The sequence below is a fragment of the Ursus americanus genome, chromosome 36, assembly GCF_024610735.1.
Source record: "Ursus americanus isolate L20-20 chromosome 36, mUrsAme1.1.p, whole genome shotgun sequence".
Taxonomy (NCBI): Eukaryota; Metazoa; Chordata; class Mammalia; order Carnivora; family Ursidae; genus Ursus; species Ursus americanus.
This window is the reverse complement of record NC_142162.1, coordinates 13,529,627-13,556,683: the sequence shown is the minus strand read 5'-3', so window position 1 is coordinate 13,556,683 and position 27,057 is coordinate 13,529,627. Positions and strand designations below refer to the sequence as shown.

At 37.9% G+C, this 27,057-nt stretch overlaps 1 protein-coding gene across 3 annotated transcripts in view; it reads left to right on the top strand.

Annotated features, from left to right (window-relative positions):
• Positions 1–25,350, top strand: part of SLTM (SAFB like transcription modulator) — a 44,282-nt gene extending 18,932 nt beyond the window's left edge. The window contains exons 6-21 of one of the 3 annotated variants that reach the window (XM_045786237.2): positions 4,016–4,043; positions 5,435–5,849; positions 6,473–6,522; positions 8,693–8,811; positions 10,902–11,051; positions 11,286–11,389; positions 11,482–11,648; positions 12,138–12,223; positions 12,444–12,607; positions 15,169–15,349; positions 16,092–16,216; positions 17,032–17,202; positions 18,090–18,404; positions 18,518–18,662; positions 20,335–20,495; positions 22,358–25,350. In XM_045786237.2, coding sequence (XP_045642193.2) covers positions 4,016–4,043; positions 5,435–5,849; positions 6,473–6,522; positions 8,693–8,811; positions 10,902–11,051; positions 11,286–11,389; positions 11,482–11,648; positions 12,138–12,223; positions 12,444–12,607; positions 15,169–15,349; positions 16,092–16,216; positions 17,032–17,202; positions 18,090–18,404; positions 18,518–18,662; positions 20,335–20,495; positions 22,358–22,466 — 2,490 coding nt within the window. In that variant the 3' untranslated portion in view covers positions 22,467–25,350. Of the gene's footprint in view, positions 1–4,015; positions 4,044–5,380; positions 5,850–6,472; positions 6,523–8,692; positions 8,812–10,901; positions 11,052–11,285; positions 11,390–11,481; positions 11,649–12,137; positions 12,224–12,443; positions 12,608–15,168; positions 15,350–16,091; positions 16,217–17,031; positions 17,203–18,089; positions 18,405–18,517; positions 18,663–20,334; positions 20,496–22,357 lie in introns of all 3 variants that reach the window. The other 2 variants (XM_045786147.2, XM_045786309.2) reach the window with 2 other exon arrangements.
• Positions 25,351–27,057: the final 1,707 nt, after the last annotated feature.

Below are 27,057 nucleotides of genomic sequence, written 5' to 3'. Positions count from 1 at the left end.
TGTTTCATTTTATTTTCAATAATTAAGGTATTGCTTTAAAAGAATTGAATCTGTAACTTTTTGTGAGTATATAATTCAAAATAGCTAAAAAATTTAATCTGATTTTATAATTATTTACAATATTTACATGGTTTCAAAATCAAAGCTATGAGGAAAAATGCATTAAAAAAAGTCCTCTTCACTCAAGCCAGTTTTCAGGCTTACTTGGATTTTAAATATTTGGCCCTATACTACAGAATTTGGTTCAAATTCTGCTTCTATTAGTTACCTATGATATTATGACTTTGGGCAGATTCTCTTAGTTTCTGTGTCTAAAATGAACATTGTAATTCCTACCTGCTGGATTGATGGTTAGGATTGATCATAGATCCTGGCACTTAGTACATGTGCGGTCTGGTTATCTGTGATATTGTTTTATTAGCTTGAAGATACCCGGTACGGAGAATTTGGGGGATATTTTTCTAAAAAATGTTTATGTTTGCTAGTGCTTTAATTCTTAAAAATTTCCTCTAATCTCAGTCTCTTCACTCTTCTGTGATCGCACCATGTATATTCCCTTTTCTATTTGCCCTTGCCCTTAGTGTTTCGCTAATTTGATACCTGTTTTTTGTCATATGAAGTCTGTGTACCTTGAAAGCCAGATTTATCTGTACCTCCTCCATAAAACTTTCTCTAATATCTCGTATGTAGTGCTTTGCAGTTCCCAAGAGCTTTTTACATCCGTTATCTTATTTAATTATTTATATTCTGTTTAGGTCATACGTTATCTCTATTTTATGGGTGGAATTTAGCTAGGTGGATAACAATACCACAGAGGTGTTACGATGTCTAGTTTGGTATTCTTTTCACTAAATAACTGCACACTAGTAAATATTGTTTTTTGAATTCCATTGTACTTACACAGTGCTGCAGTTAAACCCGTTACATACACGGAAATGAGCAGTTAGTTCATTCCCTCCACCTAAAAATGGTAGCATCTCATACCACATTTATTCAGTAAAATCATTCAACAAATATTTATTGAGTACTTATCACGTGCCAGGTATTTTGTAAAATTTCCTATGACCTTCAGCATATTGCCAGATAGATAGCAGGCAGTTGGTGGTTTAAGGTTGTTGGGAAGGTTTATTTTAAACAAGCTGAATATAGTGTTCATGTACAAGTAAGGGGAAAAGAGGCTTTCCAGAGAGGTCTTCTGACGTAGCACATATATGTTACACGTCTCACAAGATTAATCTAGAGGAAGGTAGAATGAATGCGTATATATGCATATATATACACATATGTGTATGTGTATACTTACTATATATATAGTAAGCACTTTATTAACCCCAAAATAAGCCCTTCGCTCATCTTTGTCTCTTATCATTGCTGCTCCTAGGATGAAATAAAAATAGAGAAGCTTCGGATATGACTTTTGGCATTTGACTAAGGGTTGTATATCCTGCTACAAAGATAAACAACGTGGATTCGTACCTTACAGAGAGCATTTGCTTCATTTTCATATGTAAAATGTTCCATTTTTTCAAGATAAACTTAAAAAGTAAATATAAGAGGATGCCTTATGTTGTTATTGATAGACTGTATTTTTCATTCTGGAAAAAACCTGTTTTCAGTGGAGGAAAATTATTTTCAGATAAGGTGCATATCATTTATATCACTTAGGAGCAATTTCCCATTGTCTCTCGTGTATTTCTTTTTGTTTCCTTATTACAGGGACTTTCAGGCTTATTTGGGGCCAAAGGTTTGACTCCAGTAGTGCTTTGTTTACTGCACAACAAAGCCTGCACTGATCTGTGGCTCGTCTTTTCTACTCACCCCAGTTGTTTCTGTACTTCCCCCCCAACTGTAGTCGATTTTATTTTCCAGAAGCTGGGTCAGACTCTCTAGGGGCATTTAAGTACATGTTACCTCTAATTTGAGACACTAATGTTATGAGCCCCTTCGGAAGACATGTTGAGTAATTAGGATAAATAATCTAAAAGCTCTTCAGCAAAGTAAGGCAAACCTTACCAGTTATTTTAGCAGCAAGAAATAGCATTTCTAATTGGTAGCATTACAGCAGAAAGGATTTTGTTTTTTACATCACAGTATTTAAATTTTTTTACTTTTTAAAACAGGAGATAATTTGGCCATTTTTTTCTTGAACCTGTCAATATCACAACTCTAAAAGAATAACTGGGAAGTGGTGTGCAGTTGGTAGATAAAGAAGAGGCGAGTTGCATTCTTTAAGTTCATTTGTTCTTCTGCGTAGAAGTTAAGATACTCCAGTTTGTTTATTCCCCCCAAGACAAATTACTAAAGAATTTGGAAGAAAAAGATAACTCGACAGTTCATCCTTTCTTTGCTGCCATTGCCTGACACTCCACTCAAGTGAAAGCATTTTTCTTTCCTTTCCAGATGTTGCAGATTAGAAAGAATGACTAAAACTAAATTCTGGTTCAACAGAAGGACAATAAAGAGGTTCTTAGAGCCTAGTATCATGGACCTATGTGATAATATGATTCACTTTGCTATCAGTCAGTAATCTACTTGTTTCTGGACTCTTTTACTTCCTAAGCTTGTGGCTTAGTTGTTTCAGTGTTTGTAGTTTCCTTCATGTTTAGTGTGTAAAACAATTGGGCATTCCATAATTCCGAGGCACTGACATGCTAGCTTAAAGTCGAAAAATTGTTTAAAATGATTTCTTAGAAATATGGTGGTTATAATTTTGAGCGTATGGTAAAGTATTTGACATTTTTCAGGAATGCATGCTTTTCTGAAATCTAAAATTGTGTTATAAGATAAATACACCAGTTAAGGTTTTGTTTACGGTTCAATTTTTAAAGTCTTCTCACTCTAAGGCAGTAGTCCTTAAAGTGTAGTCCTTGGACCAGCAGCATCAGCATCACCCGGAAACTTGTTAGAGATGCAGATTCTCAAGCCCTGCCTCCAGACCTGAATTAGAAACTCTGGGTTGATGCTCAGCAAACTGTTGGAACGAGCCTTCCCGGGGATTCTGACACAGACTCGGGAGTTTGAGACCCGCTACTCTGAGGCTTTGTATGTGGTAGCTTCTCCCCACGTTCACTGAAAATCATGTACTTCTACTCAGCTTTTATTCTAAAAGTTATAAATTAAAACATCCCTTAACCTTTTTTCCTTTCCTGAGATTAAATGAATATTTGCTTATTTGTTATGATCTTTAATTTGGGGAAAATGTTGGGTTTTTTTCTTGGTGCGACTTTCACTTACCTTCAGGGGTTTTTGCAGTATTTGCCGGGTAGAGAAAAAGGGAAAATCCCTTTGCAGTATTCCTGTTTTCGGGCTAGCGCCTAGCTTAATTTTAGATTAAGTGAAGAGAGCACATGTTTTAAAAATAAAATCAGTCATATTTTTAAAACAGTGTGATTTACTATTTTGATTACCTGTTGTGCAAATACCATTTATTTAAAGTGTCTGACCATCAGGGCATATGTGACCCCTGTGAATTCATTTTCAACAGAAAAAAGGAACGAATAATTTGAAAATAACTAGTCTTGAAGTCACCCCTCTTACTTCTGAGATACCCGGAAAGGGTTTTTGTTTGTTTGTTTGTTTGTTTTATTGTGGATTCAAGCCCTTGAAAATGTATGTCTTCATAGTATACTTTCTCGTACTATTTTGAATAGCACGCCCTAAAAGTGCTTTTGAACTGAGTCACATAAGATAATCAGGTCAGTCTTTTGGCCACTCTTTGATGTAAGATCCAGATTCTATAAACCAGTTTTGAATTCTGAAACTAATCCAGTTGATCGTTGATCTAATTACTGATAGATTGACCTGTTTTGTCTGAAACCACATCCACCAGATAATGTGCCACATTCTTCTAAATGGGCTCTGGCTCTGAATGGAATATCCTATATTTGTTAGTGACAGGTGTCCCTAATTAATATTATTAGATTATATACCAGTTTAACTTCACTGCTTTTGTGCTACTACTAAAATCTAGTTTTAAGTGAATTCATTTTACATTTGATTATTCTTTGAATTTCAGGATGGTGAGGAAGAAGAAAATGAGAAAGGTATGTTTGATGCCAAGTAGAGTTTAAAAATTGCTCACATTTAGAAAAATAGTAAATTATATGAAAATAAAACATTCCTTATTTGAAATCTTATTTTTGAAATGAGTTTATTTTCAAATTTATCAATTTAGTGAATTAAGTTAGCATCTTGATTTTATTTTTCAATTGGTTTTAATTTTCTTTTTAACATTTAAGATATGTTCTAACTTAATGGTACATATCAGTTACTGTAGTGGACATTGCCATATTTTATTTAACCCAATTATAATTTTATGCTTTAAAAGAACATCTAGCATACGGTAAGTTGATAATGTCCTTTAAGACTGGCACTGCAGTAACTCATACGTGCTTATTGGGGTCCTAGAGTGTAACATAATTAATTGTACAACCGGTCCTCAAAATGGGTGACCAGGAGACTGACTTTTTGTTTGCTGCGTAGAGAAACTTTAATGCAGTCTTCTGGCAGTTTTCATAGTTTAGGAGAACTGTCTCATCCAATACAATTGCAGGGACATCAGTAGTAATGCATTGATCAATATGAGGTTATGGACGAGTTCTTGGATCGAAGTCAAAGGGTCCTCCTTTGGACTAGAAAGGACACGGAACAGGGTTCTAAGCAAGGCAGAATAAAAAGCCCAAAAGCGATGACGAAGTAAAGCTACTGACTGAAAATCTCAGATGCCCGAAGCCTTTCCATTTTGGGGGAATGCAAGACATCTTCGAAAATGGTAATTGCGGGACTGGCTGAACAGGATGAAGACTGGAAATAACCAATTTCCTGAACATTATGGAGCAGGCCAGCTTTGGAGCCTTCTGTAGCAGTTTTCCATACGATTCTGGACTACCCAAGAATTGGATAAGAAGAATGAAAAGGATGGGGCCCTGAAAAACTTGGAAGACTGATTGATATCCTCAGACTGTGACCTTTCAAGATGTCACCGCGGGAGTTCTGAAGGTCACAAGGGTTAAACCCAAGATGATTCGAACACTGAATAACAAATCTGCACATTTGTCACTATCTCATGGAGGAAAACAAAATCTTCCATATGCCATTAACTTATAACCACAAACGAAGAGCTGTATCCTCAGGATGGAACCATTTCCTCACTTTTGTTGTTTGGTATTTGTATGTAGAGAGCATTTTTTCCATGAAGAATAAGTGATCCTGGGTAAAGGATTGTTAATGTTAGTTAATACCCTTGTGTTTTTTTTTTCCCCTAACCTTCCATCAGTGCTAATAACTGGCTTTATATTTTCTAGGTCCTATTCTAGCTTATGAATATGAAATTGTTTAAACTTCTTGTTTTGCCATATTTATTCCTGTTAAATCCTCTTAGATATAGCAGGTTCTGGTGATGGTACACAAGAAGTATCTAAACCTCTTCCTTCAGAAGGGAACCTAGCTGAGGCTGATCACACAGCTCACGAAGAGATGGAAGCTAATGCGCCTGTGAAAGAAGCTGAGGATGACAACATCTCGGTCACAATCCAGGCTGAAGATGCCATCACTCTGGATTTTGATGGTGATGACCTCCTAGAAACAGGTAAAAATGTGAAAATTACAGATTCTGAAGCAAGTAAGCCAAAAGATGGGCAGGACGCCATTGCACAGAGCCCGGAGAAGGAAAGCAAGGATTATGAGATGAATGCGAACCATAAAGATGGTAAGAAGGAAGACTGCGTGAAGGGTGATCCTGTCGAGAAGGAAGCCAGAGAAAGTTCTAAGAAAGCAGAATCTGGAGACAAAGAAAAGGATACTTTGAAGAAAGGGCCCTCGTCTACTGGGGCCTCTGGTCAAGCAAAGAGGTTTGTTTTTCTATGTCAGTTCTTTACGATACTGAATTCCAGCATTCAATAAGATCACTCTACATTAAGGGGGTGGCTTCAAGACCATGTACAGTAATTAGTACTTATGATCCTGCCTATAATATTTTTGACCGTCATAAGTTACTTTTAAAAAAATTTCAAGATCTTCGTAATAATGCAGTGTGTCCTACTGATTGCATTGTTGAATTGTCAGCATATATTTGGTTTTTTTTTTTTTTTTGGTTGTTTTTGTGTTTTTTTTTTCAAATTGACAATTTTTTTGTGTTTTATTTTTAAAAATCCTTGTGATGATGGTTAATGAAACAACTATCAGTCCTAAGAACACAAAATGAAGTCAAGTCCCAGTCCTGAAATCTGGAGAAGATGGCCATATATCCACTGAATAGAATTGTCAGAAAATCTAGATCTTCAGGCATCTTGGGGAAAATCAGTGCAAGAATCCTAAGGGAATCATTTGCTCAAATAACCTAATCTAGGCCTTTGGAATTGTTAATTTGTACGAATAGTACCAGTTTGAAATATAGTCAATATCAAGCTGTTCGATTTTTGTTTTTTTTGTTTTGTTTTGTTTTCAATTTTCTTCTGGTGATTTGCTTCTTTAGCTCTTCAAAGGAATCTAAAGACAGCAAGACATCATCCAAAGATGACAAAGGTAATGGATTTTTTCCTGTTTGTTCAGTGGTAAATTGCATATTTTCGTTAAAAAGGAATAATTGCCTGGGGTTTCCTTTGACCTTTACTCATTAAAAATTGACATACTAAATATTTGGGTGGGCCTCGGTGTAAACTATTGAGCTGAACAGATTCCGCAAACTCTGGGTGTGATTGAAGCATTAACGCTTCAATTACTTAATCTGTAAACTGGTTCGAGTATGCTAAAAGTAATGTGCTTTTCACATTGTGTCCTAAGCAACTATATAATGTTAATGCAATGGATATTTTGTTTTCTTACGGTGTAATTTTAGAAGTGTTTTATCTTTAACTGTAGTCATTTGCAACCCTTACACACAACTTTTTCTGTGTTCTGTCTAGTAGGAAGTGTACTGTAAATAATAATTGCCTCTATTTGTGGAGTCTAGTATTTAAGAGAAAATCAGTTTCTAACGTTTGGTTTTACTTTTTTCGTTATTGAAACTAGGGCACACTTCTGGTAACGTAGCCAGTATAGAGTATTTTGATTCTTGAAGATTTACTTCTTAATTTGACTTATTTTGGTTTGATGGGAGTCTTGTGTAGGAAATTAGTTTTATTTTAAATTCTTGTAAGCTTAAAGATGCAGTGTTTGTAATTGGGATGTCTGGTTATCTCATGGCTGTGCACTATCGTCTCCTCTTGTACATATGCCATCTACTTGAAAAACATTTCTTGTTTCTTAGAAAAGGCATTTGAAGGGAAAAATAACACCACTCAGGTACTGCAAAGTCCTAAAATGCCTCTTCAGTGACTGTTAATCTGGTTTGTGGTTCATTTAGTGTTGTTTTGTTGGTATGTTTTTATGGTTGGACATCTTAGTGACTGATTTACTAATTGACAATTAATTGCCATACTTAACATCCCTTACAGTTTGGGTTAATGGACAAAATACAATAACTGTATTAGTGTTACCCTTTAAATTTAGAAGGTTAGTGGTCTTGGTTAAATGGTAACTTTTTTCTATTACCAAACATTTTTTTTCTGTAAGAGAAGTACCTGGGCCCAGATGTTACTGGTAACATAAAAAAGATACACACATTTCTTGTTAGCATTTCATAAAATAAAATCGATCCTTTGATAAATGCATTTTTGAAGAGTAGAAATGCAGCAACCATTAATATTTAAAATGTTTGAGTCAAGTATGTGTTGTCTCCTCATGTAAGTCTACACTGACAGTAATTTTTCAGCTAGAACTTGTGGCGTGTAATATTCTAAAGCATTGATATTTTAACTCTTTCTACACGTAATAAGCTGGAGTTACAAAAATGGTTACTTTTAATCATTACCTACTGTTTTTCTTAAAGGGGGGTAAGAATTATTTTCCAAGTAAAGTCAAATGAATGAAAGCTCCCCTTCTAGAACAGCGGGTTTGAGGCAAAGCGCTAGAGGGTGACTGACTAGGCCTGTATTCTAAGAAATGGCATCTCTGTGTGTGAAACCATAATTTGTGTATGGAAGTAGTACAAAAATGGTTCATACAGACATTACATTTACCTATTCTAAAGGATTTCGAGGTTTCTGATTTTATTCTTGTAATTAATTTGTTATAGAAGTTTGTTTTGTATTAAATCCAGAGTTAACTAGCTGCATATAATTTCTTTTTTATTCTTTCTCTACTAGAGAATGAAGATGAGCTGTTGGTTAGTCTTTGTTGTTAAATGTTTAAATTCTTGGAAATAGTTATCCCTTGCTCTGACTGTTGCCTCTTGCACTCCCAGTTTCTCAGGACCTAAAGCCCAGAGCAGATGTGGGTAATTAAGCAGTCTGTACGTTTCTCGATGACTGCTTTCTGGTTGTTTATATTCAGTGCAGTGGTAGAGGATAAATGATTAAACTTAACAGTGAAAGTCCAAGACCTGTAGCTGATATTTTACACATTTTGATTTTAAACTCATGCAGGAAGTATACAGATGTTCAGACTTGTCTCCTCACTAGCTGTATTGTCTCTTGTGTTTGATTTTAATAATAGCAGATTCATAGGATTTTGATACAGCAAGGTTGTACTATCCTAATTTAACTAAATTAAAGGAGGATTTTATAATTTTGAAAGAATATGGACCAGATAATTTTGTTAAAAAATAAAATTTCCAATTAAGACACTAAAATGTCTGATATTGAATCTATTCTAGGAAGTACAAGTAGTACTAGTGGTAGCAGTGGAAGCTCAACTAAAAATATCTGGGTTAGTGGACTTTCTTCTAATACCAAAGCTGCTGACTTGAAGAACCTCTTTGGCAAATATGGAAAGGTACACTTTTTATCTATCTTTCTAGTATCTCCATTTGAAATGGGGATTATATTCAAAGTGGTATTATATAACCTTCCAATATCTTGTTTTTCTCAGGACTGGTATAGGCATAATTATTGAGTTCTGTGGTATTTGTGAATTTCGTCATAAAATCTCACCCTAAGCCCTCGGGATCTTTTTATTAAAAGCTCATATTTTGAGCCCATTTCAGCCAAGGACTGCATTTTGTTTTTCACATTCATGGTGATTTTTCTAGAAACTAGAGTATCTGAGGCTTATGTGGTCATTTGGAAAATACAGGGAGACTAGCATTAGACAATGGGATGTAGAATTTGGGGGTGGGGTGGGAACTGATGTCCCTGTCGTCATACGGGTTCCAGTACAGTAGTGGAGAAAAATGTAAAACTGGTAAAAATCTACTTCATCAGAAGTTGTGATACGTGGTATGATGGAAAGAGTCGCTAAGAGAGCGAAAAGGGGAGGATTTCAGGAAAGCTTTCCCTGGCATATAAGAAGACCTAATAGAAGAGAAGAATAGTTAATAATTACATTAATTAAATAGTCAGTTAATAGTTGTTGAATTGCATTGTAGTCAATCTGTGTCCCTTAGGGCACTCACTACTTTCTACCTTATATTTTTGGTTTTCATTATATATCATACGTAATCTACGCCAGTGTAAGCTCTTTGATAGAGACTTTCTCTGCTATACTTTGTGTGCACGCAGTAGGCTTTGGAATATTTATTAAATTAATGACCAGTATTGGTAAATAACCATAAATGAATGTTACAAAAATCTATCCTGTTGATTTTAGGAGTCTTTTTTTTTTTTCTTCTTCTAATATAGAAAGTTGCCTGAGTGTTCAGGATTCTTGTAGGTGTCAGATACAGAACACTGAGAATTGTAGTCACATGATCAGCCTCGGTAATTTATTGTTAAGAGATCCAAAACCAATATTTTAATGCTGGCATTTCCTGGGACTAAAACTATATAAAGGACACCATGCACTTTATAATAAGACCTTGGGCTTAAAAATCAAGTTGCTGTTGGAGCAAGTCTGCCTTTCCCAGAGTTGAGTATAGCTGAAAGTTTCCAGCCATTCACACCACACAGCCTCCTAAATTCCCTGTTTACCTCTTCATGGCATTATGTCTGTCTTTCTCTTTGTTCAGCACTAGATTGTTCCCTCACTTTTCTTCTTATTCACCCATCCCTTGTCTCTCTTAACTATTTTATAGACTTGAGATTATTTGCCACTTTGATATTGGTATAAATTTTAAAAGCACAAAACGGAAAATGTGTCTCTTTAGAGTGTATTTTTGTAGGGTGTGTTTTAAAGACTGCTTTTTAATATGTGGATGATTCTTTATTCATTTTTTGAAATTTCTTTCAAAATTTAGTATAGTTGCTCATTATAGAAAATTGTTAACACTCATTTAGAAACTTTCTAAAAGGTTGCCTTTTTTTTTTTCCTCTAAGAGATTAAGGGTGGGCTTATGATAGGGGAAGTTTGGCCCAAATCTAATTGGGAATATTATTTCTTTGCTTTCGTTAATTGTGCCATTATTTCATTGATGTGACTAACTGTTTTGGCTACATATTTGAAAAAATTAAGAAAAAAAAAGTAGTTTAAATTGTTTTTTGACACTTTACATTGTTCCCCTGAATATTTACTAAGTACTTAAAAGCAAAGTAGATAGCGATCACAAGAATATGAAACAGAGGGGCGCCTGGGTGGCTCAGTTGTTAAGCGTCTGCCTTCAGCTCAGGGCGTGATCCCAGGGTCCTGGGATCGAGCCCCGCATCAGGCTCCCTGCTCTGCTGGGAGCCTGCTTCTTCCTCTCCCACTCCCCCTGCTTGTGTTCCCTCTCGCTGGCTGTCTTTCTCTCTGTCAAATAAATAAATAAAATCTTAAAAAAAAAAGAAAGAAAGAAAGAAAAGAAACAGAATAATATGTATCCTAAACTTATCCTTCATCATGAATTTCTGTATCCTGAATATATCGTTTTATTTGAATAGTCTTCTGAAGTTTGATCTATTCAGAACTGTATGTAGTTGTAAGACTTTGTAAAGTGTTATCTTATGTTATAGGTTCTGAGTGCAAAGGTAGTTACAAATGCTCGAAGTCCTGGGGCAAAGTGCTATGGCATTGTAACTATGTCTTCAAGCACAGAGGTGTCCAGATGTATTGCCCATCTTCATCGCACTGAGCTGCACGGACAGCTGATTTCTGTTGAAAAAGTAAGCTTGCCTAAATGTATATATGAGGTTACTTTGAGGGCCAGTAATGCTCAATTTAAAGATGTTCTACCAGTAGGAAGTAGAATTTGGTATAATTTTTAAGTATTTATTTTATTTTTTTACTTCCATGTTTTCCAGATTTTCTCCCAGCAGCATACTTTTTATGATCATAACTGTATCTTACAGTTTTTTTGTGGGTTTTTTTTTTTTTTCTTTTCTATTTAAACCTTTCAGGTTAAAGGTGATCCTTCTAAGAAAGAACTGAAGAAAGAAAATGATGAAAAGAGTAGTTCAAGAAGTTCTGGAGACAAAAAAAATATGAGTGATAGAAGTAGCAAGTAAGAATTAATTTTTTTGATAAGCACGTAGATTTTTCGGGAAATTTGTGAAGTAGTTCTCATTGTGTTGTTCTCTTGGGTGGTGTGGTCAGGACACAAGCCTCTGTCAAAAAAGAAGAGAAAAGGTCGTCTGAGAAGTGTGAAAAAAAAGAAGGCAAGGAGACTAAGAAAATAGAAGGGAAAGACGAGAAGAATGATAATGGATCAAGTGGCCAAACTTCAGAATCGATTAAAAAAAGTGAAGAAAAGAAGCGAATAAGTATGCTATGTATCTTTCTTCTCGATCCCTTTCTAATGCTTTCTACGACTTCATTTTTACAGTGGAAGGGCAAACCTGAGATGATAGTCCGGATAAATATTTAAATTTTGTCGTTAGATGTACTGTGGTAGAAGGGGGGGTCCGGTAGCACTAGTTGTCGTCTTCTTTTCTTGGGAAACAAAGGTGTTCTTCCAGCTGAGCCCCTTTCCTGGAGGACCCGGGTTGGCTGTAAATGGTCATGGATTTGTAGCTGTGTAACTGAGTTGGGATCTTTTGCCATCACAGAAAGTATTTATGTTTGTGGATTGAGTTATTTTTTAAAACTATGTACAATTAAGTTCTCGTAGAATAAGTAGGTTTTTTTAATTTCATGCACTGGTTTGTGAATATCTGGTTACCTAAGAATTCAGTATTTTTACATTATATTGGCTGTCTTTTTTAATGAAATGTTTTTTCGGCATTTGTTTATCTACTTTTTTTTCCTCTTAGGTTCCAAGAGTCCAGGACATATGGTAATACTAGACCAAACTAAAGGAGATCATTGTAGGCCATCAAGAAGAGGAAGATACGAGAAAGTAAGTCTCTGTGAGGGATTTTGTATACTATTCTACCTGTTTCCAAAAGAAGATAATTTAATATCTCTGTAGCCATTCTTTGCATACTTCAGTGCTTGAAAATCTAAGAAGAGTGGAGTGTCATCACTCATTTAAACTTTTTAAATGAGCAGCTGAACTTGAAAACCAAAACCCCAAATTATTTTAACTTCTAGTCCTGTTATAATTTTTTTTCCTGTAGATTCATGGAAGAAGCAAGGAAAAGGAGAGAGCTAGCCTAGATAAAAAAAGGGACAAAGACTATAGAAGGAAAGACATCTTGCCTTTTGAAAAGATGAAGGAACAAAGACTAAGAGAGCATTTAGTTCGCTTTGAAAGATTGCGACGAGCAATGGAACTTCGAAGGTAGGAAAAGAGTCTATTTTATACCTGTCCTTAATTATAAGTACATCTTTAATGCTAGTTACAAACGAGATTTCTGGAAATTGTATTCCCATAGAAAGCTATTGGCCACTTTTAAGAAGTACAGTAAAACCTAATGATTTCTTAAGTTTGCATAGCATTTTATAATTTACAAAGTACCTTTCCATCTGTTATCTCTGTCTCAACTGTTCTGTAAGATTAGGTGTGCCCATTATATAATTGAAAAAATGGAGGCCCAGAGAGGCTAAATGACTCTTCCAATGCCACATGACAAATGAGTGGCAGAGTCGGGACTCAGACCCAAGTCTTCTGACTCCAAGTCCAATGCTCTTTCCTCTACTCCAAAGCTGCCGCCATGAAAAACGTGACTTTTAAAGGAAAAAATGATGTTGAGATAAGATAGTCTCAGTGTTGTAAGCTACGGTGTTCAAGTAGCATGTTGACATTTTCGGAAAAAATGATTGTACTTTGGATTAGAGCCCAAGTGAAGGAAGATTCGCCTTGTGAACCTTATTGTGCTCAGGCTCTATCTCAAAGGAAGCATTCTCTTTAAAACAAACTGAGAACAAAACAAAACATTTCTATTTTCAGTGGCAGTTATCTCACCAGTTCACCAGGAGTGCCGCCATTGCTTTCCTATGTCAGTTTTTTGATGCCACTTAAAATATTCTTGTGAAAGTGTTTTGTAATATAAATATCCAAATACTAACCTATCTCATTGAGAGGTCTTTTATCATGGGCTTTCATCTGTTCATTCACGGAGTGTTAGGAACAACCAGACACATTTGACAAATAGTGCTATGATTGCCACATACTTTATTAGAAGGAAATAACCCTTGCATTACTCAGAACCCATTTTCTTTCCCTCTCTTTCTTTCTTTCTTTCTTTCTTTCTTTCTTTCTTTCTTTCTTTCTTTCTTTCTTTCTTTTTCTTTCTTTCTTTTCTTTCCTTTCTTTCTTTTTCTTTCTTTCTCTTTCTTTCTCTTTCTTTCTTTCTTTCTTTCTTTCTTTCTTTCTTTCTTTCTTTCTTTCTTTCTTTCATGAAGTCTCAATATGCTGAGATTCCTATTTAGATGATAAGTTAGAATGAGAGAGTGGGAGCTACTAGAGCAGTGATTCTCAGGTCTGTCAGACCAGCACCCCTTTTATATATATTAAAAAAAAAAAGTCACAGCATCCTCTTTACTCTGCTGAAATGTAATTGATGCATAATAGGCCTACAGATGCATAACATGCCTATATAAATAATTTCCAAAAAACCAATATAATGCCTTAACTCTAATATAAAGAAGAAATAAAAATAAATTATAATGAAGCATATATTCCAGATATGAATGTTTAGGCACGACTCTCTAGAAGACCTAATGAAGTAGTCAGATGTTTACAACCCTCTTTAGACTCAATGAAAATGTGACAGCTACAAATGCAGACTGATATTGGTGTGTCATTTTGGTAAGTCAAATACCAGGAGTGGTGTTGACATTACTACATGGTTTCTGAAATGGTGAACAGCTCTTGGTGAAGGTCTTAAGAAAGTATCATTTTTCCTCTAATTTACGTGGAGTTGCATTTCCAGAAATTTTAGTGTGTATAAAACCATGCCAAAGCAAATCAATCAACCCAGCATTTATTAAAAAAAAGTCAAGTTCTAGGCTCCATTTTTTAAGGTGATTTTGTTTTGTTTAATGAATGTCCGTGATGGCATTTGAAAGGTATAAGTGTTGGACAGTTTTTTGTTGTGTAGAACTATCCTGATTATTCCTTCATCATAAGATATTTAGAATCCTTGGTCCCCACTCACTAAATGCTGCTAACAGCCCCCATGGTCATTGCGATAATTTAAAATGCCCCTCAGGTTTCTGTGGGAGCAGCACTGAGCCACTGAAAACCACTGGGTTGCTAGAAGAAGACACGCTGATAGAGTACACGGAGGGCCTTAGAGTGAGGGGATGACCAAAAGTCACTCAAAGTCCCAGTGCAGTAACTTCATTCAGTTCAGCAAACATTTGAACTGCCTCCTGACTCAAAGAAGCATGGGCCAGTGAACACCCAAACCCTAAACTAGGGCAACATTTTATTATACGTAACATTTGCTATAATTCGTGTTGACGGGTATGATCCCAGGTCATCAAAATAAGGTATACCTTGTTTAAGGAGGTAGACCAAAACTAGATAATGGAAATTTTCCTCTCAAAAACAGAAGTTGTAGTTTTGGAAATTCATATATGTAGAATATCTCCTTTTTAAAATGTCGATTCACTAATGGGCTATTATTATGGGATTTTTATCTAAACAGGAATCCTCTAAGAGGCAACTACTCTATAAAATTCAGCTGCTCAGTTGACAGTCTTAATAAATAAGTGACAGCATTGGGATCTGTTTAAAGTTTGATTTTCAGTTCTCTTTCCAATAACATTAAAACTACTTAGGTTGAGTTGAAGTTTAAAATTGCCAACCTCAAGGAAAAATTCAAACTCAAAAGCTATTCTCTTTCACACAGTGCTAGCATAATTTAAGTATTTCTAAATACTGATTTTTGTTAGACGAAGAGAGATTGCAGAAAGAGAGCGTCGAGAGCGAGAACGCATTAGAATAATTCGTGAACGGGAAGAACGGGAACGCTTACAGAGAGAGAGAGAGCGCCTAGAAATTGAAAGGCAAAAACTAGAGAGAGAGAGAATGGAACGCGAACGCTTGGAAAGGGAACGCATTCGTATTGAACAGGTGCAGTCAGAAAATCTTTTCATCTTAAATAACTGACCTTTTTCAAACCCTGTGATTTTTGCCCTAAAATTTGCTTTACTTGTTGTAAAGCGTCTGTAGAATGAGTTCAGCTAATGAGCATTTATTAAGTGTCCCTGAAAGATAACAATCACTTAGGTGGTAGTTCAAAATAGATTTAGTAGTGACTTTGTTCTAGCCAATTGGTGAGAACTCAAGCTCTGCAATATCATGGCAGCCTAATCGTCTGAGCATAGGACTATGAGTCCAGAGTAGTTGTAATCCAGGCTCTGTCACTATCCCAGTCTCAGCAAATAATAACTTATTTCCTTACATAGTAGAGTGGGAATGATTTCCCAAGGCTGGAAGGAAATAATGCCTCTCTTTGCAGAACTGCATCTGGGGTTTTAAGGCACTTTAGTTTCCATACATATTAAGAACTTTATCTCTAATTCCCTTTAGGTACTTTTGTTTCAGTCAAATGATGAAACTAAATCTAACTTTCCCCATTACCTGCCAACCTCCACCACCCAATCTCTGTTACTGTCATGTTGCAGAACAATAGCCATAGCCTAGATTACTGATTTCCGAAGTCAGTTTTGTTAATGTATTTGTCCCAGGTATGTGTTTTGCCCGGTGCTTGCCTATGGTTTTTCTTAATGACAGGACGAAGACACCGTTGCGTATGTACTTACCTATGTTTTCATTTTGCATTGGTCGGTTCTTCCTTCTGTGTTGTCTGAAGGAGCGTCGTAAGGAAGCCGAACGTATTGCTCGAGAACGAGAGGAGCTGAGACGGCAACAACAGCAGCTTCGTTACGAACAAGAGAAAAGGAATTCTTTGAAACGCCCGCGTGATGTAGATCATAGGTAGTTGCCTGCTTTCTTCTTTAACCGTTAACACTTGCTGTCTTGCTGCTTTCAAACTAAGACAGCCTGGAGCATGAGCAAGTACAGGCAGCCGTCGCTGGAATAAGAGGTCATGAGAGTAGGGATGGGAATGATTGCAGGATGGGAGTGGATCCAGTGCATTGTCAAGTAGGAAGAGTCTGCTCTGTGTCCCTCTCCCTTCCTGTTGCCAGATGTTTTCCATTACGACTGGAAATACAGCAGCATAGCAGGCTTCAGTGGTGGTCCTCAAACTCAGACCCATTTTGAAAATTCTTACAGGGTAGTGCAGATAAACTTGGAAGTTACAAACTTGGAAAGATTGCATTGCGTGTTTGTGTTCATGCTGCTTCATAGATTTCCAGATGCAGTCACTTAATTTTCTTAATATAAGTTCTGTGAGATTTAGTTGATTGTGTTGAGAAATATGTGGAATGAATGAATTGTGCTTGGGACTTACCTATCTAACCTTTCCGAAGTTAAGTGTGACTGAAGAAGTTGTGTACCGTTGGTTAGAATTTTATTATAAAATGGTATCTGTCTTTCCCATTTACGAATTTTAAAACAGACCACTTTTCAACTATTTTCTCTTCTGTGAAATTCCTCTAACATTATATGACTTTATGCAGTCTGATAATTCTTTGCTAGCTTGTTCTTGTAACAGAAGGTTTTATGTCTTGAGTTTATTAGCCCTCTGTATCCACAGTTCATAGCATGTGGTATGTATGACTCCAAGTAAGTGTCGTCGGATTATTATAAAACTAATTTATATAAATGAGCAAATATTTCTCTTCAAGGCGAGATGATCCTTACTGGAGCGAGAATAAAAAGTTGTCTCTAGATACAGATGCACGATTCAGCCATGGATCTGACTATTCTCGCCAGCAAAACAGATTTAATGACTTTGACCACCGAGAGAGGGGCAGGTTTCCTGAGAGTTCAGCAGTACAGTCTTCATCTTTTGAAAGGTAGACAGATACCTTGAAAGTTGTTGTATTTGGGGGGCGCCTGGGTGGCTCAGTCGGTAAAGCGTCTGCCTTCAGCTCAGGTCCCGATCCCAGGGTCCTGGGATGGAGCCCCACGTTGGGCTCTCTGTTCTGCGGGGAGTCTGTTTCTCCCTCTCCATTTGGCTCTCCCCCAGCTCATGCTCTCTCTTGCTCGCTCGCTCTCTCAAATAAATGAAATCTTTAAAAAAAAAAAAAAAAAAAGATAAAAAAGAAAGTTGTCGTATTTGGTACATGAGCCTTACTAATGATAACATGGGTTGTCTGTTAAAATCTTAAGTACTGCAGGTCAGATCTGACTGTTCAGAACAAATCCTATGTTTGGCTTTTGTTTTTATTAATGTAAATGTGATTCAGTATTCAGAATTAGTTTGGGGCACCTGGCTGGCTCAGTTGGTAGAGCATGTGACTCTTAATTTCGGGGTCATGAGTTTGTGCCCCACGTTGGGTATAGAGATTGCTTAAATAAATAAACTTTGAAAAAAATTAGTTTAATAGGCCACCATAACAAGGTTAAGTAGATTGGCTTTACCTTCTTAACCTCGTTTAAAACTAGGCGGGAATACCGTTAGCTTTGGATGTGCCGCAACCGTTGAGAGCGCAAGAACATCCTTCAGTAGTCACTTGAGTGATGGTAGCTCCTCCCAGATGCTAAACAACAATCTCTGTGCCAGACATTTAGGATACAAGTTATTATAATCAACAGTTGTGGCTTTTTTTGGTGGCTTTGCCTGAAATTAATTTTTAAAGAAGCTGTGATTTTTTTTTTTAAGTTAATGCAAGTAAAATTAAGACTAAGGCCAAGTAAGTACATCTCAGGACCTGTGTTCTTTGTTTTGGATAATCAATAGGCGAGAACGCTTTGTTGGTCAAAGTGAAGGAAAAAAAACACGTCCTACTGCACGGAGAGAAGATCCAGGTTTTGAAAGGTATCCCAAAAATTTCAGTGATTCCAGAAGAAATGAGCCTCCACCACCAAGAAATGAACTTAGAGAAACAGACAGGCGAGAAGTCCGGGGAGAGCGAGACGAGAGGAGAACGGTGATCATCCATGACAGGCCTGACATCACTCACCCCAGACATCCTCGAGAAGCAGGGCCCAATCCATCCAGACCGACCACCTGGAAGAGTGACGGTGGCATGTCCGCCGACAAACGGGAAACAAGGTATCTGGGTAGTTGCCAGTGCCCAGCCCATGGTGTAGAACGCATTTGGGTTCTATTAAAAAAAAAAGGTGTAATAGAGTTTTGATTGTAGCTGTCTTTGTTTTGTTTAACAGAGTTGAAAGGCCAGAACGATCTGGGAGGGAAGTATCAGGACACAGTGTGAGAGGGGCTCCCCCTGGCAGTCGCAGTAATGCTTCGGGCTACGGAAACAGAGAGGGAGACAGAGGCGTGATCACGGACCGAGGGAGTGGAACACAGGTAAATGCTTGAGGATGTATTGTCACCTCTTCAGGAGTAAATTCAGAAGATTTACCATTTTGATGTGGCCTTAATTACAGTAGAACGATTGGGAGATGAGGTTCTTACAAAAGATCTTAATATTTTTCATATTTTACTGTCAACAATTGAACATTAATAGTCCAAAGAAGTAGGATGCTAGCCCTGAAATTCTTAAGCCTTTTTATTAAAATTCCTGCTGAAATTTGAGCATTGTTAAATTTTCTAGATGAGCCCTCCTAGCGATGAAGGTTTTATTTCTCTTTAAGAAATTGAGACTTTTAGATTAGCTGGGAAATCTTTGGCCTCTTCTTGTGTTTCTCTTTCACTTTTTCTTTTTCTTTTTTTAAATACTCTTCTAGTTCAGTAAGTAGCTCTTTTTATCCCTTTTTTGTTCTTTTAATTCTAAATGTAGGTGAGTGGAATAATTCATATTTCTTAATTGCTTTTTATTCTTGTGACACTTTATTGACTTGAATATTTTGTAAGTTAATGAACCTGGCTGGAGGGAAGTATCTTCATCTCTTAGCAACTCAGATGAGCCAAAACCTTTTTTACCTAATCTGAAAGCATTCTATTGATGAAATACTGGCATATTCATTGACATTAGCACAGAGTATCTTCTTAAATTACATACAAAAAAGAATTCTGAAATGTGTTTGTGTGGGTGTGTCCATCATCCAACCTGGTTATACTCTAATGTTTTGTCTTGTGTTTGAATACCTATTAGGTTTTGTAGCAATATTTTTTACTGGAAAATGTTTTTTAATCCCTTGGCATTCTAGCTAATACCCCTATACATTTCCATTTCATCCAGAGCATTCATGAAACAGATTTGGGCCTGATGGCGCTTTGTAATCTTTCATGTTTCTAGTAAGTAGAAATGTTCACTGGATCAGTTAGTTCATTGGGCTCCTTACCCTGAACAGAACTTGTAAGACCAGATTTGTAATCCAGACATTCTGCCTTAGTTAGAGTAAACTTTAAGGCAGTCTCATAGACTGGCCCCTGCATTCTGATATCCATTTAGAAAAGGTATCCCGAGGAGATCATCCTGTGCCTCCCTTGACAATGCTGTTTTTCCTAATAGAAGTTGTTTTGCCAGTATTATCTCTCTGTAGAGTACCATCAGCTTTGTTTTCTGTGGACTAAGTATCATCACTTCTGAGTGCTTTCCTTGGATCCTTAGTTCTATGGCTTTTGTTTCCTTATGTTCATTACTCTGTTTTTCATTGTCGTGTATGTAACACCTTCTAAGAGTCATAGCTGTAATGAGTACCATGTGAAATAGGACGACGGCTCCCGTGTCTCTGTGCTGATTTTGTCTGTTTTGACCCCTCACTGTGCCTTCTTACATATCTATCGATCCAGGCATCATATATAGATCTAGAAATACTCAAGGGTCAAAAAGTACATGCATGCTGAAAGGTATGGAAATTGAAATTACATTGCCCCCATACCCTACCCTGAAGCCTGAGCAGCTTCTCAATACGAAATAGATGGAAACTCTTTGCATGTCCTCTGGTATTATTCACCCTCTTTTCTTTTCAAACACCTTGTTGATTTGATCCTGACATTAAGCGCACACCAGCGAAAGTGAATCGGCATGAGACTGCAGGTGTTGTGACTTTTCTTTTAATATGTGATTCCGTAGCACTACCCTGAAGAACGACATGTGGTTGAACGCCACGGACGGGACACAAGTGGACCAAGGAAAGAGTGGCATGGTCCCCCTTCTCAAGGGCCCGGATATCATGATGCAAGGCGAATGGGTGATAGCCGGACAGGAGCAGGCATGATAACCCAACACACCAGGTAAGTACTCAGTTAAGACTTTTCTGCCAGCATACATCCAAACCTTTATCCTTTCCTGAAAGGGCAATATAGTTTGAGAGATTGAATCGCAGCTGGTAACAGCCCTAGGTCTGCCTGTACGTTTTCCCGTACTAACTCCAGATCTCCTGGAGATTATGTGCAGGGCCGCGGATGGTAATTTGTTGGTTTATATTCCTCATTGTAAGTTCATTGATTGGCATTCAGCCATATGGATTGAGATACAGGTATGTGTGTATGTCAGAATCCAGTAAATAAAGAACACTAACTTGACGTTGGAGCTGTCATCTTGTTCACTACCTGTCACTCCTAAAAGTCCTAGAAAGGAAGAGGAGACTGAAAGTACATTCTGCTCCCTCCCTTTTCCGGTAGCTCTAGCAAAACTTTTGGACATTTAACTAACCCAAAGCCTGTTCATTTTCTCAGAGGTGAGCTTTATCTTCTCTGTGCACTAACATCCATTGTGGCCCCTCAGCCGCCAAGTCTGTGGTCTCTCCCTCTCTTCGTGCCCTTCTGTCTTCCCATTCCCCTGTCTTAGAAAAGGGGGCGGGCTCACTGACCCAGTTTACTGCTGTTCTGTGGTCAGTTCTGCTGTCAGGCTTGAGTGAGTGTTTATTCTGTCCGTGGCTGCACGGCCTCGTCACTCATTAGGTCTTTGGTTTCAGAGGTTACCAGTGCCCTTTTTCTAGATACATCTATATTCCTTTATTTTCTGAGCTCTCAGTCTCCTTGGTGGTTAAGCACTATTGCTCACTGTGGCTTTTCTTTTCTGGGGGGAACTCTGTTTTCTAAGGCATCAGACTTTTCTTTCTGCCCTTTAGATTTCCTTTGCCGGCTTCTTCAGCCCTCGAGACTTAGCTCCATAGTGTCGTCGTTATGTAAGTGCTTTGCCGCCTCCATAGATTCAGGGTCACAGGCAAACTCATGCTCTCCTGTTTCAAACCTTCGTGCTCCACGTGTCGCCTCCGGCTTCTTTTACTTTGCCAGAACCACTGAGCGTCTTGTTCACCCAGACTGGGCCTCACCTGTTATCTTTCTCCACTCCTAACATACTATTTCTAAATGTGGTTCCATTAAAAAAAAAAAAAATAGTTGTAATAGCTATGCCTTCTTCCTCATTTCAGCTTCTCTGATTAGTCTTTTATCTTCTCTGTTACTCACACTATTTATAAATTTAAGTATTAGAACTGTTTTGTTATACCATTATTTGCTCCAAAGCCATGAGCCGCCTCTCTGCTCACAGATCTAACCCGCCTTCCTGAGCCAGGCATTCAAACCTTTACGTCATGTGATCTTACTCTCCTTAAACTGTTTCACCATGGGCTTTTATCTCCCAAATTGGTTGTAGGGTGTTTTGCTGGGTCTTTTTTCCTGTGTCGCTCGTTACACTAACTACGTTGCCATTAAACATATAAAACACTCCATCCTCCAAAAAAATCCAAAAATAATTCTGTGACGATGTCCTCTGGCTCAGAGGTTCAGGTTCCTCGTTGATGCCGGTGCTGCTGATGTAGGGGTCAGACTCTGAGAGCCACTGCTCTCCCCATTGACGGGCTTACTACAAGGCAGAGGCTCTGAAGTGAGAGTGCCCAAGTTCAGATCCTTGTTCCACCCGTTATTAGCCGTGATCTTGGGCAAGTTACTTAACCTCCAGATCCCAGTTTCTTCATCAGGAAAGTAGGGTTAGTGATGGTCCATACCTCACAGGGCTGTTGAAAAGAGTAAGTTATCTAATATGGGTAAAGTACAAAGAACAGTGCCTGGTAAACGATAAGCACTTAATAGGTATTAGCTGTAATTTAATCTCTTGTTCTTGACAATTTTTTCTTTTAAACCTTTTTCAGTAATGCATCCCCAATTAATAGAATTGTACAAATCAGTGGCAATTCCATGCCAAGAGGAAGTGGCTCCGGATTTAAGCCATTTAAGGGTGGACCTCCACGACGATTCTGAAAATTAGCTCTCTGCCATGGTTTCAAGATAATTTATTGAAATCTCCTGTAAACTTTACTTGACTACTTATGAAGAGGACCTCTGACTTGCTCGAGAGTTCTGTCAGACTTTTCTTTTTTTCTCTTTTTTTAAAATTTAACATGATTGCTTTTCTCAATTTTGGAGAAGATGTTTAAATAGTTCCGTTGTAACTTTTAATAGTTTTGTGTATCATTCAACTTTTTTTCTTGCAGCACCGAGACACATTTGAAAAGATGGAGTCAAAACCATTTTGTTCAACGCTGTGTGAATATAAAGAGTAGTTTGCAGCTGTGTGGTAGTCGTTTCATTTGCAGCATTAGCTCTGTGGTGTCAGGCTCTAGAGTCACTTCTTGTCACCAAGCGTTCGCAGCCTCCATTTCGAAGGCTGTCGAAGCTTAAAAGAAGTCTGCCGTCTAATTTTTAGAGAATAAGATTGTTCCTTGCATTTCTGAGTATTATGTAACCTATTTTTGCAGAAGGTACTGTTACATTAAGTGCATCTGTGTATCCTGGTTTAAAAAAAAATGTACTCTTTTTTGAAATAAACCTTCATATTCTGTATAGTTGCTAAAGCGTCGAGAACCTTTTTAATTGTAAAACGAGAGCCGGTTTTCAGGTTAGTGTAGCAGCGCCCTTGTTCGGGTTTGCATGGTGTGAAACCACATAGATGAATGAAACCTTGGCCAGGAGCTTTGTACCACTGAGGTTTTTAGACTGAGTGGTGCAGGTAAGTGCACTTTTAGGTAATCTGCACTGTTTGGTGGGTAAATTCCATCTCTGGGAATTGTGTGGGTACTAATGTTTCCATGTTCCCAACTATGTTGAGAACTGGAAAAAAACCAGGTTCTAGCTTGGTGAATCAGTTGGGTTTTGTAAATACTTGTATGTGGGAAGGCGTTGTTGTCTCTTTGTGAAAATAAAAATCCACGCCTGGAAGTGTATGTGTCTTTGTCTCCAGCTCTTTCTGGAGTTACCCCAAAGTAAGTGACTGGGTTTAGAGCTGCGAAGGCGGTTTTTTGGTCTTTGTTCCCTGGAAATACATCTCACTTTGATTTTTTCACCTCAGTAGCTGGGTTGCACGCTATGGGGAAGTGTTGGTGAGTTAACCACTAATCTTAAGCTTTTTCTTTTTTTAAAGACATCTTTTCTAGGAAAGCCCTTCGAGGTAAATTCTGAATACCGCTTCTTAAAGCCTGCCCTGTTCCTTCCTATAAGTCAGTGATGAGTAATCCAAGTAGTCTAGATTCCTGGGTAACTCAACAGTCTGGATACTCATCTAAGGGGAAAGATGGGAATAAGGGATCGCCCTGAGGCCCCCTTTTGATTTGAGAAGTAGTCTTTGTAGAAGTTCTTGTAAATGTCCGCGGGTGGCCCTGGTCGGGCCCATGAGATGACTCAGACTTCTGAGTGGCATGGGCAGCCACAGTACCCTGGTGTTGGGCCCTTTGGGGAACTGGCGCTTCTGTATTGCTCTGGGTTTCATAACATTTTTGGCCCTTCTTAACCCCACAACTGACGATTTCAGTTTGTAAAGCTTGCTGGTTAAATAGAGAAATGCACTGGTACAGCTGCCGGCTGGACAAACTTGGAGGTCTCCTCGGGTGAGCTAGGGCAGTGGTTCTCAAGCCCAGGCCCCACCCCCAGACGTTCGGGGTGGGGCCTAGGCATATTATCCACAAAAGGTCCCCCAGATGATTCCTGCGAGCAGGTGGCATTGAGAATCACTGAGAGTCCAGAGTAAGTAAAGCCAAATGCTGTTTGAAGAACAGCCAGTAATTTTATGGGCAGGAGACTTTTCCTCGTCACTGCTCAAACACGTGTTATTTCAGTCTTATAAACCCCATCTTTTGCCAGTGGGGATGAGATGCTCTGATTAATGTAATTTTCTAGCTAACTGGTGATTAATAACTTTATATAGTTGAACCATTCAGGAATGGGCAAAGGAGGACTTGAGCACCAACTTTCGGAACTTGTGTTAAGTGGTGAGATCTTAATATTATATATTACAGTGCTTTGTTTTCATTCTGCTAACTAGAGAGTCCCCTCTGAGAAGGGTTTAAAAGGGTTTTAGTGGGGTCCCAAGGTTGAGACACTAGATCAAGAGAATGTCTCGGAGTCTGGTCCGGACCCTCCTAGCTGAAGCATATAATCTTTATGGGCCCCAGTTTCTTTATCCCTAGATTTATCAACCTTTATGATTCCTACTCTCCAACTTCCGTTATAATAAAAACTCAAAGTACAGGCAGCTCTGGGGGCGCCTGGGTGGCTCAGCAGGTTAAGGGTCTGACTCTTGATTTTGCCTCCGGTCATGATTTCAGGCTCTCGTGAGTTCAAGCCCCACATTGGCCTCTGTGCTCAGTGGGGAGTCTTTCTCTCCCTCTCCCTCTGCCCCTCCTGCTGCTTGTGCACACACTCGCTCTTTCTCTCACTAAAAAACACCTAGCTCTGATCATTCAATCACAGGAAATTAAAGAGAGAAAATGTTTCTCACACAATAAGGTAATTAATATGTGTGTTCTCCCCATATTTACTCTATATGTGTTCAACGTATTTTCATTCAAAATCCCAGCATACTTTTTTTGTAGAAATTACTAAGCTAATTTTAAACTTTACATGGAAGTGCAAAGGAGTGAGATTAGTCAAAATAATTTTTAAAAACAAATAACTCCAAGGAATTATATTACCTGATTACTGTGTCGGCATGTTAAATATGAATGAGTATGATTCAGAGAGTCATCCCAGAGGTTACTGTTTATTGAGTACTTATATGTGCTAAGCATTGTTACTAGGTAATTTACATGCATTAATTAATTACCATAACAATGTTACGTTTTAGGTGTAGGTACCAATTTTTTTTTTTCAAGGTATAGGTACTGTTATTATTCCCATTGTTTATGTGTGGAAACTAAAGAAGTTTGCCCAAAGTAATAAAGATGACAAGTGGTAGAACCAAGACTCAAACATAGGCAGATATTTATAAGAACATCAGGGGCGCCTGGGTGGCACAGCGGTTAAGCGTCTGCCTTCGGCTCAGGGCGTGATCCCGGCGTTCTGGGATCGAGCCCCACGTCAGGCTCCTCCGCTGTGAGCCTGCTTCTTCCTCTCCCACTCCCCCTGCTTGTGTTCCCTCTCTCGCTGGCTGTCTCTATCCTGTCGAATAAATAAATAAAATCTTTAAAAAAAAAAAAAAACATCAAATCATTTCATCCAGTGTAGGGCATAGATCTATATATAGTAAAGGTGTGTGTAATGTTACAGGAAACCTCTATAGAGTTTTCTGAAGTGGTGGTACCATTTTGCATCAGCAATGTAAAGGGTAAAACTTGCTCCATGGACTCATCAACACTTGGTATTGTCAGTCTTTTTAGTTTCAGCCATTTTAATGGGTGTACAGAACTATCTTGTATTAGTTTACATTTCCCTGCTGACTTAATGATGTTGAGTGTGTTTTCATGTACTTATTGACCACTGCTCTGTCTTTGTGAATTGTTTCTTCAAATACTTAGCCATTTTTAATTGTGCTTTTTGTCTTACGGAGTTGCAAGATCTCTTTATGTATTATGGATACATAATACATACTTTTTCAGATATATTTGGGAATATTTTCTTCCAGTCTGTGGTTTGCTGTTTCATTTTCTTTTTTTTTTTAAGATTTTTTTTTTTTTTGAGAGAGAGCACACTAGTGGGGGGAGGGCAGAGGGAGAGGAGAGACTCTCAAGCAGACTCCCTTCTGAGCATAGAGCCTGACATGGGGCTCTCTCCTACGACCCTCAGATCATGACCTGAGCCAAAATCAAGAGTGGAACGTTTAACCGACTGAGTCACCCAGGAGCTCCTGCCTTTTCATTTTCATAAGGGTATCTTTTGAAAAATAGTTTTGTTTTGTTTTGTTTTTTTAAAGATTTTATTTATCTATTTGCGAGAGTGAAAGAGCACAAGCAGGGCGCGTGGCAGAGGGAGAGGGAGAAGCAGGCTCCCTACTAAGTAACAAGCCAGACACGGGGCTGGATACCAGGACCCCAGGATCGTGACCTCAGCTGAAGGCAGACACTTAACTGACTGAGCCACCCAGGCACTCCTGCCTTTTCATTTTCTTAATGGTATCTTTTGAAAACTAGTTTTTAGTTTTGATAAAGTTCAGTTTATCAGTTTCTTTCTTTAGGGATATTTTTGCTCTAGATAGAAATCTTTGTCCCCAAAATCACAGTTTTTTCTCCTGTGTTTCTTCTGGGCCTTTTATAGTTTTAGTTTTTACATTTGGATAAAATCCATTTCAAGTTGACTTATGTATGGCATTAACTAAGGGTTGAGTATATTTTTTCTATATGGATATCTAGTTTTTCCGGTATAATTTGTTGAAAAGGCGTTTTCCTAGAAATTACCTCAATCACCTTTGCTTTCTTCTTTCTTTTCTTTTTCTTTCTTTCTTTTCTTTCTTTCTTTCTTTCTTTCTTTCTTTCTTTCTTTCTTTCTTTCTTTCTTTCTTTCTTTCTTTCTTTCTTTCTTTCTTTCTTTTTTTTTTTTAAAGTAGGCTCTACACCCAGCCTGGAGCCTGAAGCGGGGCTTGAAC